This window comes from Haliotis asinina, chromosome 8 (genome assembly GCF_037392515.1).
Source record: "Haliotis asinina isolate JCU_RB_2024 chromosome 8, JCU_Hal_asi_v2, whole genome shotgun sequence".
Lineage (NCBI taxonomy): Eukaryota > Metazoa > Mollusca > Gastropoda > Lepetellida > Haliotidae > Haliotis > Haliotis asinina.
This window is the reverse complement of record NC_090287.1, coordinates 18,052,624-18,065,976: the sequence shown is the minus strand read 5'-3', so window position 1 is coordinate 18,065,976 and position 13,353 is coordinate 18,052,624. Positions and strand designations below refer to the sequence as shown.

At 35.6% G+C, this 13,353-nt stretch overlaps 1 protein-coding gene and 1 long non-coding RNA gene across 2 annotated transcripts; one reads left to right on the top strand and one right to left on the bottom strand.

Moving 5' to 3' along the window:
• Nucleotides 1-4,822: 4,822 nt before the first annotated feature.
• Nucleotides 4,823-7,611, bottom strand: LOC137294657 (uncharacterized). The gene is made up of 2 exons (XR_010957526.1): nt 7,465-7,611; nt 4,823-7,369 (listed from the first exon to the last, which is right to left on the bottom strand). It is a non-coding gene; the product is annotated as an uncharacterized lncRNA (long non-coding RNA).
• A 236-nt stretch (nt 7,612-7,847) lies between these two features.
• Nucleotides 7,848-9,494, top strand: LOC137294498 (calsequestrin-1-like). The gene is made up of 2 exons (XM_067825527.1): nt 7,848-8,083; nt 8,988-9,494. The coding sequence occupies exons 1-2, from the start codon at nt 7,864-7,866 to the stop codon at nt 9,095-9,097; spliced, it is 330 nt and encodes a 109-aa protein (XP_067681628.1). The 5' UTR covers nt 7,848-7,863; the 3' UTR covers nt 9,098-9,494.
• The last annotated feature ends 3,859 nt before the right edge of the window (nt 9,495-13,353 follow it).

Here is a 13,353-nt window from a genome sequence, read left to right as displayed (position 1 = left end):
AATATACATGACTAGTGGCTATATATCTCATTAACTGCATCACGGGCGGTCTACTTTTCGTTTCGGCTGTGAAGTACACGGGGATGTTTCATCTATTTTTGGCAAGATTGGAGAATCATCCAAAATGTGGTTACAGATTATGCAAATCTTATAACGGGTAGACGAAAACAAATATCCACACCCAGACAATAACAATATCAGCAACAACAACAAATTACGTGCGAATCATGGGTACGAATTTGATGAAAATTTTAGTTACTGGTTTATCATTCGATTGGAACGAATCGTCTAGTATCAGTATATAAATCTCATTTATTTTTGAACATAATACTGTTTTTGGACAACGGATGTTCTAAGTGCCAAAAAGCCTATAACACGCACATGTCTATGTGAATGGTAGCTGAGTGGGTTAGGTTGCGGACTTTGTGGGCTGACATTACTTTATGCAGGTAGTGTGCGTTCGAATGAGACTCAACACAAAACGGTATAAGAACTTCTGTTTCACTGACAAAGTTATACTCTCAAATATATACTACATATATTCCACGTCAACACGACGACAACACCGTCAGTGTAACTAATATAATATCACATATGGATCGAGATGAAAGTATGTAGCTGAGATTGATACTTTAGCAATTAACTAGACCATATTAAGGATTTTCGGACGAAAGCTTTGCAAACATACCAGAGGTAATCTTAACTGTTTTACACTGTTGAAGTTAGTATTTTCATCACCGCAGGTAATGTTAGTCAAGGAGACTGAAACTTAATGACACCACCATTCAATAACAACACACTTACTGACGACGATTGCTTCAACTTTGTTGTCGATATCTATTTATTTGGCTCCGGATAGAAATCAGCGGAAAACCCCGACATTAGCCGAGTGGCACAAGGGAAGTAACTCTTTAGAGCTTTCAAAACAACATGGAAACCTGGATGATATTTACGTAATGCACCCATTAGAATATCCCGAACATGGCTCGTTTTTTCAGAAGTCTTATTCTTGTTTTAACAGCACCGGCTGTTGGTTACATACTTATGGTTGGGGTATCACCTTCTGAAGACGAAACACGAAGAGTAAGGCATTTTATATGGATCTTACATTTCGCGCACCTGTGTTAGTTTCATTAAAAAAATATAGAATATTACGTGAGATCAAAGGGTCAGTATTTTAATATTTAAACCTAAAACTCTAAAGGTGCGTATTCATGTGATGTAGAAAGGTGTATGATTGTATATTTACCTGTGCTTAAACTGAACTGAACATGGACTGAAATAACAGTACAGCGTGTGGTAACAGTATCTCCCGTTGCCCCATTCCAAATAATATTTATAAGTTGATATATACTAGAATTATTAACAAAACCTAACACCATTAATTGTAACCTAATTACCATAGGTGTCACAAATACCCTCAGATTAAGTACAACACATAGGGTTAAACCACTTAATGTTACCTCTGTTAATCTACGCGAAACAGAATATGGGGGAAAGGTAGGAACTATTTCCCAACATGTTATGTCTGTCATAACTTGATAAAAGTATATGGTTTCAGTAGTAAATCAGTTTGGTCTTGTGAAATGATGACTGTAAATTTATATGGAAATGTATGTGCACACAAATGCTGTCACAAATCAAATTGTGTTCCCACTTTACATAGTTATGTAGAAGTGATATTATGTTACTTACATTAGATCATACTCATTTTGACACAAGTCTAGTGAAGTATTTGCAAACTCTGACTCTGCTTGTCGTAAGAGGCGACTAAAGGGATCGGGTGGTCAGACTCGCTGACTTGGTTGGCACATATCATCGGTTCCCAATTTCGCAGATCGATGCTCATGTTGTTAATCACTGGATTGTCTGGTCCAGACTCGATTATCTACAGACAGCCGCCATATAGCTGGAATATTGCTGAGTGCATCGTAAAACTCAACTCACTCACACTCAATCTCTGATGTTTAATCAGCTAAAGTAGTAAATACTTTAATCTTTCTTGTTTCGGCACTGGTCACACCAACAGCGAACAGAAAAATGTTGATAATGAAGTGATGAAGCAGCCAACATTATTGTCTTCTTATCCGTCTTCTGTTGATGGCAAAACAGCTAGAAAAAATGTGTAACAATTTACTAGGTTGGGTACATATCCTTTGTTATTGTCACTTTAGTCTCCAATAAACATAAATAGTTGTGTGTTATAATCTTCATTTGATAGTAAATATTTCTGGTCAGTAAGTGTAATTAAGGATAGAAGTGGTGATATAACTAATACTCCAAGTGTATGTGTAGCAGGAAAAGACGTCAAAAAACAATGTTGTTCATGATCCTCAGAAGAATATCTGTATAATTAAATTTCTTTGTCTTTTACAGAAACTTAAGCAGATGAATGATCCAGCTTCAGAAAGAATGAGAGAGCAAAACAAAGCATTGATGAAAGTATTACAGCAACAGGCAGGAATTACAGATGAACAGTTGAAAAAGAAGTAATTCAGTGTTTGAGGATGAATAAAAGTGTTTTTTTTCTAGTGTGTGCAAGTCAATTTGCTCTTCATGCTGTCTACTGTGTAGAATAGTTTCAGTTGTACAGATAGTAAATACTATCTGCTGGATATCTATACAAGACTTGCTGTAAAGGCACAAGACATCCGGACACCAGCAGTGGATCCAGAGGATGTCCTCTTCCCCTTCATATCCTATCCTTATCAATAAATGCCTCAATGTCTACCCTATTTACCGGGTATCAGTTGTATAATACCTCATTAAATATTGACTTATAAAATCTTTTTCATTAATTGTCGCTTTGTTGAATTGTATAGTGTCTTTTCTTGTGAAGATGGACCTTGTCCACATCTTAGCCAAGAAACAAAGTGATGAGTTTTGTTTCTGTTAGGAGTTTGCCAGCACCATACCCATCCACCTAGATGTCATCAAGGCAATACACTTCTACCATGTTCATGATCTTGCCTCTTTTGCTGAAGCATGGAAGGAAGTTTCGTGTTGTGGTGTTTTTTGAATTGAGACATTAGTAGATCATTGACTCTGACCTCCTTCACATTTTACATATCTATTTTAATCCTTAAGCAGGAAATTGAAAATACAGACAGCTGATATAGATAGAATTCTCTCTTGATCATCAGCGATTATTAAGTCACATACAGGTATGTCTTCTGATAACTCTCTGATGTACTTTATACTATGCTGACACAGTCACTTTACTCTTAACTAAAATATTTGTATGTGTGCATTCATCAACTTAGTACTTTCTTACATTTAAATTTAATTGGTCATCATTCTGTCATGGGCTGGAGGGAGGATAATAAGAGCCACATCATGAAAGACACCACGTTTATATTTTGCTCATTACCCCTGAAAGAATAAACCTTATCTCTTTGTTCCTCAGTGAGGAAACAAAAAGAATTCTGTAATGATGGCATGAGATCTTGGAGATCACAGAGAAATCATATTTATTGAAAAAAATAACCTGTGACTAATTAAAATTTTTAGTTTATGTAACTGTCATCTGACTTTAAAGGCACACACAGGTTGTGTCTGTGTAAAGATTACTTACAGTATTCATCTGTGAAATGATTTATTCGTGAAAACGCACCATTGCGTTTCTCATGATGTTTCCTATATAGAAGTTTTACAAATTATTTGTTGCATTGCAAATATGTAAAGTTTCATTAATCATATGTTTTTAGTTCATCCCAAGTTCCAGAAGTAATATATTCAAGGACAACTTTTAAGCTACAGTATAAAAAAGTCAACAGCCAAACCTTTGGTTACCATGTCAGCTACATACAAACTCCTCCAAAGCAAATGACACAAAGTACACCTTGTGTGTTGTCGGGACCTCCGCCTGTATACCCCCTTATATTTCATTATAGTCAAATCATATCAGCTGAACATATGTCCTTCATGTGATAAGGATGAGTTTCAAATGTTTCTTTACATAGCATTGAACATACTCAAAGACATATCCAACTTCTGAAAATTCTACTCAAATTTTCCTCATCATTGAAATTTATGGGGGATACAGGCGGAAGTCTTATTGATATCCCATACCACCAGACACTAATGTAGAAGAGCATATGAATTCTGAGAGTTACTAACTGCCTCACATAAAGTGATGTGATTAATTTCCTGGTAATGATTTTTTTAAAGGCAGAAGAAATTGAACTTATAAGCAAAACATTTCCTAATACAAATGTTACAGACTGGCTTCTGTGAAAATCTCTAAACAAAATGATTAGTATGATAGATACATGTATATTTATCTTAACAACCAGGAAACTTGATTACATTCATTTAAGATTTGTCATCTAGCATTCTCGTCAGTGTGGATTGAGGGTGCAGACATGTTTTTACATCACAAACATCAAGAGTTGGAGGTGATGTCCAGTGCTGCCTGAGTATATGTTAGGAATCTTTAAATAATTGAGCTTGCACAACTGAGACATGATGAAATATTTTAACCTACTCAACCTAGACTAACTGACACAGTTCTGCATGGGTTGTGGAAGACCAGTTCTAATCCAGATCGATGACAGCGAGTGAGTTTAGTTATATGCAACACTCAGCAATATTCCAGCTACATGGTGGCTATCTGTGGATAATTAAGTCTGGAGCAGACAATCCAGTGATCAGATGACACACAGAAAACAAACAGTCAGTAGTTAGTTATACCTGAACTTGGTTTCCAGAAAACTCATGATTTAAAGATTTTCCTGTACAAAAGACATCTCATCATATTTCAGTTTTCAAACATTCCATTAGTACTCTATCCAACATTCAACAAATTACAGACTGTCTTGTATCAGTGTCTTGAAAGTAATGACATTTATTCATTCAATATACATGACAAGGATAATATTTAACACAATTTTGAGTATGAGCTACTAAACTACAATACTAATATGATTCCAAAATCTGTTTTCAAAGACTACTAATCAAATGGTATATAAAAAACATTCTATGATACACTATGATATACTTGAGAACAATAGACCTACAGCCACATGACTGTTAGCTGTTGCTGATAGAGAAATACTCCCTTGATCAAACAGGTTACATGGTATGAACTATGTACAAACTCATTCTGTCATTCACAAAAAAAATTTAAAAAATGCATAAAGGTAAAAGGATTATTATCTTTTTGAATACTGGTTGTATTTTGCTTCCTGAGCTTTGTCGAGTTGACAAAGAGGCTTAAGTCAACATTTCAAATGGTTCATTATAAGATAGAGACAAAGGTTTCACTGTGAACAATGACTGGATTCTGAGTGAATATATTCAGTAATTTTAATATGCAGGCCATGGCCCCCTTCCCTTGAAAACATTGTACATTCATGTGTGTAGGTCACACTTTTCAAAAAAGCAGCCTTATTTCTTTGTTCACTATTGCTTGTTTCCTAGAAACAAGTTTAACTCTCATATGCATCCAACCATCTCAGTCAATTTGGCCATTTGTTATTTTAGGTGTATGAAAAATTAAGAGGACTCGGTGATTTATGATATACTCATATACCTAATTATACTCTAAACTTTCTATGAGACACCATGGTAGTAATTTCAATGTGACTTTTCATACAAGCACACTTTCATTCTGCAATGCCTGAAAGAAATAACAAATTTATGGAAACAACTCAAAAAAATTCATACATCTCATTCACTGTAAGTAGTCACAATAGCATACATGCAAATGAATGAATACAAAACATACAATTTTTATCAACTCCTCAACTTTAACATCTGAACAGCTGGTCAACCAAAAACTACAAATGAACATCATATGAATGAAGAATGATAACTTTACCTTCATCACCTCAACTTTTAAAATGCCCATAAAAGAAATCCTACACATAACCAGGGTCTTACATGACACGGAAGTGTGCATCACTTGTATAGAATGGACACAGACAAAAAGATATATCTTGTCCGTTAAAGACATACAATACTATTAATTGTACCATGTTGTTGAAATATAAAGGTCCTGTTGTTGTTCTTACGTAACATTTCATTAGTTTACAGGACCATGATATTTCCTGTAAGGACCCTGGGATGTAATTATCAGGGGTTGTTTGGAGGCCTAGTAAGTAATGGTAAAGCCCTGCATGACAACACTATTCTAGCTCAATTCCTTTCAACACGCTGAAGGGACACAACTTTAGGTAAGCTTGGGAAAAGTAAAATCCATGTCATAACAAAAATGTCTTTGTGATCAGTTTTAATCTTTGATCAGTAATCATATAGTAAAATTCTGACTTATGTTAAGAAGAGGGATCTATTATTTTTCTTTGTACTTTCAGTCATCAAAGTAAAACTAATCATGAATAGCAGTGAGGCAATGCATAAATTCATTAAATGGGAAATGGTGAATACTGTCACCATCTACTACTGTAAATGTCACTGGAAAAGTACTACAGATTGTCAACGGCAGCATGCAATAGACGACAGAATACTGCTTAGTCTTTCGACAAATGATGGATCTACAAGTTTAAGTTTCTCAACCAGACAATTCTTCTCAACATCAGACCAGCCTTCAAACCATTCTGAGAAGAGACGCAGCTGACAATGAAATACATCAGGGTGTTCTTCCATGTTCAATCTCCTCATTGCGATGTCAAGTGCTTGTGGAAGCTGAGGAGAAGATTTGTCCACCAGTTCCTTTAGAAATTCTTCTCTTTGCAATGATGTCCACTTCTTAAACCAGTGGACAGTCCACTGAATCTCTCGCTGAATCCATATACTAGACATTATCAGATTTTTTACCTTGCACTGCACTTACTAAATTCAGTATGATGTAAATCATGACAAAACATACATTCCTTCTAAGAGTAAATGATAACATTCACACATTCAGTTTGATGAATGAGGATGAAAATCTCAAATCAATGTTCAATTTCATTTAGAGCATTCCACTCATGCATGCAAATGAGATAATGTTCAGCCATTGATACATACACATGGTACCAAATGGTTAAGATGATCCCTGTAAAGATGCAACTTCATCATTAAATCTTTTGACAAATTGTGGATCCACCTCTGCTAACTTTATGATAAAACTCTGGCGATCTTGTTGTGTCCATCCATCAAACCACTGAGTGTAGAGTTTCAGTTGACACTGGAATATACTTGGGGGTTTGTCTTGAACATTAAGGGTTTTCATAGCATCAAACAATGCATCTACTTGAGGTGGGGCTGCCTTCTCTACCAAATCCTTGTAAAAGTCTCCCTTCTGCATTGGACTCCAGCACTGGAACCAGTGGACAACCGTTTGTATTTCCTTTTCCACACACGATGTTGACATTCTTACCTAGTGTGCAGGTGATTCTTACATGACGACGTTTCACATGTCAACTATCTGTAACAGATTGAAAAGCACATGTATTTAGATCTACGTAAAATGAAATTCTTACTCTCCACTGATTAGATATCACGTACATGGGTATTACAAACCAGCAAATCGTAATGGGAACATCTCATTTATACTGAATTCAAACAGAAGTGTGTGCTTCCAGCTTGCGCCTAAACTATGCCTGCATTCTTGTCCGAGGTCGTTGGTAAATCAAAGACAAGCCAGGGTTGTCTCTCTTATCCGGAAATAAAGGGAGTAATTATTTCCATATTAATGAAATTAAATGACGGGCTATTTAAAACGCCTTAAACTTATGCAGTTAAGATAGGTGCCCAATGTACTTAAAGGCAGATATAATTTAGTATATATTCCATACAGAATATGTAGAATCAAAATCATTCACTTAGTATTCATAGCATACACATTAAATAAGAAAGAAACAGGTGCCCGTAAAATGATCCCAAGGAAAGATAACCCTGCATGTACACATCGGACCCAAGATGGCGGCTTCTGTTGAGTTATCGGTTCTGCTTCGGGATGGAAGCAAGAAAGTATTTACAAAACCAGCGGGACAAGGAGACCCTCCTGTTGATATCAAAACCTTACAAAATTCTCTTTTATCTTTGCAAAAAGAAACCAACTCATACCTGACAGATGTTGTTGAAAAAGAAAAAAACTCATTAAATAAGGCAGCAAATGGTCAAAGTTCCGTGAAGTCAGGTAAGTGTGTAGCTGTAAGGCTTATTCAGTTATACTCCACTGATCTCTTCTTTAGCGGCAAACAACCATTCACAATCCTTAGGGTTTGGAGTTAGGTTTTCGCACCCTTTATGATCCTAAGGGTTTTGAGTTTACGGTCCTTAGGGTTTGGGTTAGGCACCTTTACGATACTTAAGGTTAGGTATCCTTCACGATCGTTAGGGTTTGGGGTTAGGGTCTGGTACCCTTTCCAATCTTTGGGGAGCTGACACGTCTTCAGAGGCAAACAGATTAGGGTATTGCACCATTTTCAATCGTTAGGGTTAGGGTAAGGGTATGGCACCATTTCCGATTCTAAAGGTTAGGTAACCTTTCAGATCCTAGTGGTCATTGTGTGGCACCTTTCCCAATCCTCAGGGTTAGGTACCCTTTCTAATCCTTAGGGGGAGGGTTTAAGGTCCCTTTTCAATCCGCAGGGTTAGGGACCCTTTCCAATCCAATGATATATTAGTTATCACTTTGCACATTGCTTCATGTTATATGTACCTGCAATAACAACCTTAATGAGAACATCTGAAAAATTACGCTGACCAATTTTATTTGACAACTTCTTGTTGGAAATGAAGCAGTCATCAGTTGTAAGATTTCAACCAATTCTCAACACTAGAAGCCACAGGCTAAGAAATTAAGACAAGTGAAGCATGCTTCAATGCAAGATAGAGACTGTCCTCACACATCTCTATTAGACACTAATCAGCTCACTTATCATTTCCTTGCACAACCCAAGTCACAATGATCAGGTTCAGTATATTCAGCCCATTAATTCTATACTAACTACTGATGAAAAAAGCAACTTGTGTGTCAGTTGTAAGTTTTAGGATATATAATGGAGCGTAGATGAAATAGTGTTTTTGTTTGTTTTCAGACGATAAGGATGATGATGATGATGATGATGATGATGAGGAGGAGGAGGAGGAGAATGATGAAGATAATGATGGTGGAGAAGAGCCAGCAGAGAAGAAACAGAAAAGATGATACCTCATGATTGTGTGTTCGGACTGTTACATTGTAAATATTCTTGAGAAGCACTGTGTGCCAGTCTCATCAAAATTATATTTGTATCTATGATACAGTACCCGGATGTGTGAAAATCGTATGACACCTCCATGGATGAAGTAAAATACACTTTCTAATCAGCCTATCAGCTTGAACAAAACTAGATAAGCATTTTTACCAGCAGATCTGATTTGTGTGTCTTGGAGACAAGCTAAATCTGAGTGTAGATGATAAATGCTGTGCCAGTCTTTTGTTGTGGAGTTTTTGTCACCTTGTTGAACTAAGTGTTATGACATGGGAATAAGCACATCTACAGGGTTTGCTTTGTTAAGATCAAACTCCTGAATCTCTGTGGAGAATAAACTATGAAAACTGACATGAGATTGTTAAATGTTTACTTCATTTAGATTCTGCACTCTTCAGTCATGATTCCAACTCCAAGATTTTATATGGAGGTATTTTCAAATCTTGATGCAGGAATTCCCTGCTCTGGATGAAAGATTTGGATTTAATAACATCTTAATGAGCACATTATCTTTTGGCTTGAATGTATGGTATACCTCTGAAATTTCTTCAGTCATTTACAAGAGATAGGGTAGTCTTGTGAAAAAAAACCCCATTTATTTACAAGATGCAGATCTCTTGTTGACATTGTTTGGTCGGCATTTCTATAAGTTGACAAGTCAAAAATGAAACCTACAATTTTATGAATGAAAACTTCTTGTTTATTGCAAAGAGTGATGTTTCGATGTAGATTATTACATTGTTATCATTTTGAAATGTTGGTACAATCTGTGTCCAGATCCTTTCAGGATATAGAGAGAAATATTGAGTTGACTCGTGTGGTTTGAGGGCATGCCTGCCATATCTATTACAATAAACATGTTAAATCTGGAAACACCATTTTCTCCTCAATCAGGTTACTCATAGAGACAAAGAAACAAAGCAGTGTTTCTGATTATGAAATGTTTATTCCATATCCTCACAACATGCTACAATCTGATGTGTATGGGCAAAACATCTTGCACACATGCATCCACAAACAATTCACAAGTGTCATTTCAGTACACATTATATCAATATTTTATCTTCAAAATTAAATGGCATATGCTGCCAGCAAAAATACATTGTTTTATTGCAAGGCACTGGCATATTCACCAATGAGGTTGGATTCCAAAAACATGAATTCTGGGATTAACAAAAACCTCCCTTATGGCCAAAGTGTTCATTTTGGTATTGCATAAAAATTCCTTCTTTTTTTCAACTGAGAATGTGGTCATCTACTTGCTAAAGACCTGAGTATCATAACATTCATTTTCTAACAACTCTTGCATATGCTGAATCTCAGATATATAGTTAACACCATGTAAAGACACATGACATCAAATACATGATCTACAAAACTGTTTCAGTTAATATTAGTGTTACAACCAGTCTATCATATATATATATAAAACATTTCATATAGCATATATATAAGGAAATGTAAAGTAGTCTTGGCTTTGCATACAATCTAGGGAACATAATCACAGTTATTACGAAATATGTAATATAACTGAATGACACCTCAGACTAGTTACCTTAATGCTTGTCTAAAGGAAGACAAGGACAACAGTTGCCATTTCATCAAGCACAGACACCTCTTAAACATAGTGTAGGTGTATATCACACCACTGAGTACTTGTAACTTACAAATTCTTTCCAACATCTGTAATTACCAATCCTAGTCAATCCCAGTGAAACCATCTATAAGGTCAACAAAGCTTATGATAAATGTAAAAATTATAACTCAGCTGAAAGTTTGAACAATTCATTCATTCAGAGGTGGGAGAATACATGGTAAATTCAAAGCTTTTTAAGATGCATAATATACCTGAGATGGTGGCACTGTGCGTCAGCACAGATAATTTGACAGTTACATGTTGGTTAGGGGTTGGACTGTCCAATGTGAAGAAACACCTTGCAATATGTTCACAAGTTATTATGAATGGCTGAAATATCTCAGACAAAACAACAAATAAGACACTATTGTCGTAATCATCACCATGAACACCAAACATGTACTGACTGTAACATGATACAACATTCTGTCACACATGAGCAATTATGTTTCATTGTTAGTCATATATGAGCAATTATTACGGATCATGATAAGGGACTAGTCATTTAGGATAAAGGGTGAGAATGAATCAGGGGAGAATCACCAAAAATTAAACTGACTCTTGGGGCAAAACCAATCCCCATATTTGGGGAGGGTTATTCAAAATTATTATAAGCACTAGCTGAAAGTAATTCTTTCCAGTACATCATGCATTAAAAAAATCTCATCCACCTACCCTTGTACTAAATGACTAGTCCCTTAACCAGGTATTAAGTGTCTCTATACCTGCTATATTGTATAACAAGAGTAGAGTCAGCCATTTGAGCAAGCAGATATCAATACTGTAAACATTCTTATGTTACTAATTCATAGCTTCTACAATAATTTGATTCATCACATTCATATTTCTCAATTTTTTTCAAAGTATAATAGTAGAATTAGATTTCAATTTTAGTATTGTTAAGTTCCTCAGAAATGCAGCCATATTTTGGCATGGCCATACTAATGCCATTCTGTTTCCATGAGAAGAAGAACTAACAACAACAAAGAAATCTTCTTGTTAAAAGGCATCATATTTAAGTACATGTTTGACACAAACATGAAAATCAGTCCATTCACGAGTGCATGTTTTAAAATATATTATACATAGGTTTACTGAAATATATAACAGAGAAGTGTACCCTTGAATGTATTTATTATTTCACTAGCCTGGATGTCTTTCACAAATGTGTCATTATGCAAGTTATACCTGATGTGTAAATCTCACAGCAAGACCCTGAATCCTTGTGTCAACATCATGTACATGTATGTAAAATTGTGAGTCTAATGTGTCAACCGATCATTGAGCTCTCTATACTCATCAAGTCAAATGGAATATTGTCAACTTTACAATGATCCATTCCCAGTCTAAGTAAACTTAGTCTAAGTGTATTTCGTTACACTCCACCACTGAGTCTAACAAAACCTAGTAGAAGGTTGCATCAGGTAATCCAATCAAACGTGAGATGCTTAAATAGATTTAACCAATAAGACAACGGCTGCTATTTAAGGATCGGAGGGACTTTCAAAATATTCAGGTCTCTGACACATATCTCCACAAACAAAAATCCGCATATAACACAGTTATTTGACCTGCAGTACATACACTTTGGGGTTTCTCTTGACATGGTTACCATTACCTAATATTTCCACAAGATAACATCTTTGAATATTGCCAAAAACACTATTTTCAGCGACTGTTTACTCACTGTTGTCATGGTTGTACGTACACTGTGTGCATCACCTGGAAGCGAGCATACGCTAAACAGCATTTGAAATCGTTCGGGTAAGAACCTTTTTGAGATAAAAAGTTCAAAAGGTATGTGCGAATGTCCACTTTCGCGATTTGGTAAGCTGTGTTCTGATTGGTCAGTCTCAAAGGTTACTGGATGCAACCTCCCATACGGTTTTGTTAGACTCAGTAGTGGCGTGTAACAAAAAGTACTGAGGATAGGTTTACTTACACTGGATCTATGCCAAAAAGGCAATAAAATATTATTGTTATCAGTTTCCAGACATGTGTTTTCTCATGAAAATACCCCCATAATTAGAGCTTTTGACTTGAATAAGAATGTTTAGGTGGCTGCCATATATTCAGCACATGTAACAGTATTCACACAGAATAAAACAGGTTAAAATGTTAAAAACTGCAATAGCACATTAAAAATTGTCAAATAAAATACAAAAATATTATCCTGTTCACAGAAATATATATACTAAACAGCAAAAGAAACACAAATCTGGCATTTGTCAAGTATTTAAATAGAAGACATAAACATGACTGCTTACTGTTATGAGATTTCACTTTTTATAAAACTTGTGTTTTTTGTGGTGTTCAGTATACATTGTCATACATTGTCATACATTATCATACATAACATAAATAATCTCTCACCTGCATACCAATTGAATATTGTGCGCATGACAAAGTAGTATGTAAATGGGATGCATTTCATGTGTGTATGAATGTAGAGTAAAATCAACATAGAAACAAAGCTCCATATGAATGACTGAAAACAACTCTTTCAAATGAGGTAGAGAAAATGTGCGGCTCTCGTGTTTTTGTTTATTATGTGGTTAGTGGCTAGATTAGAAT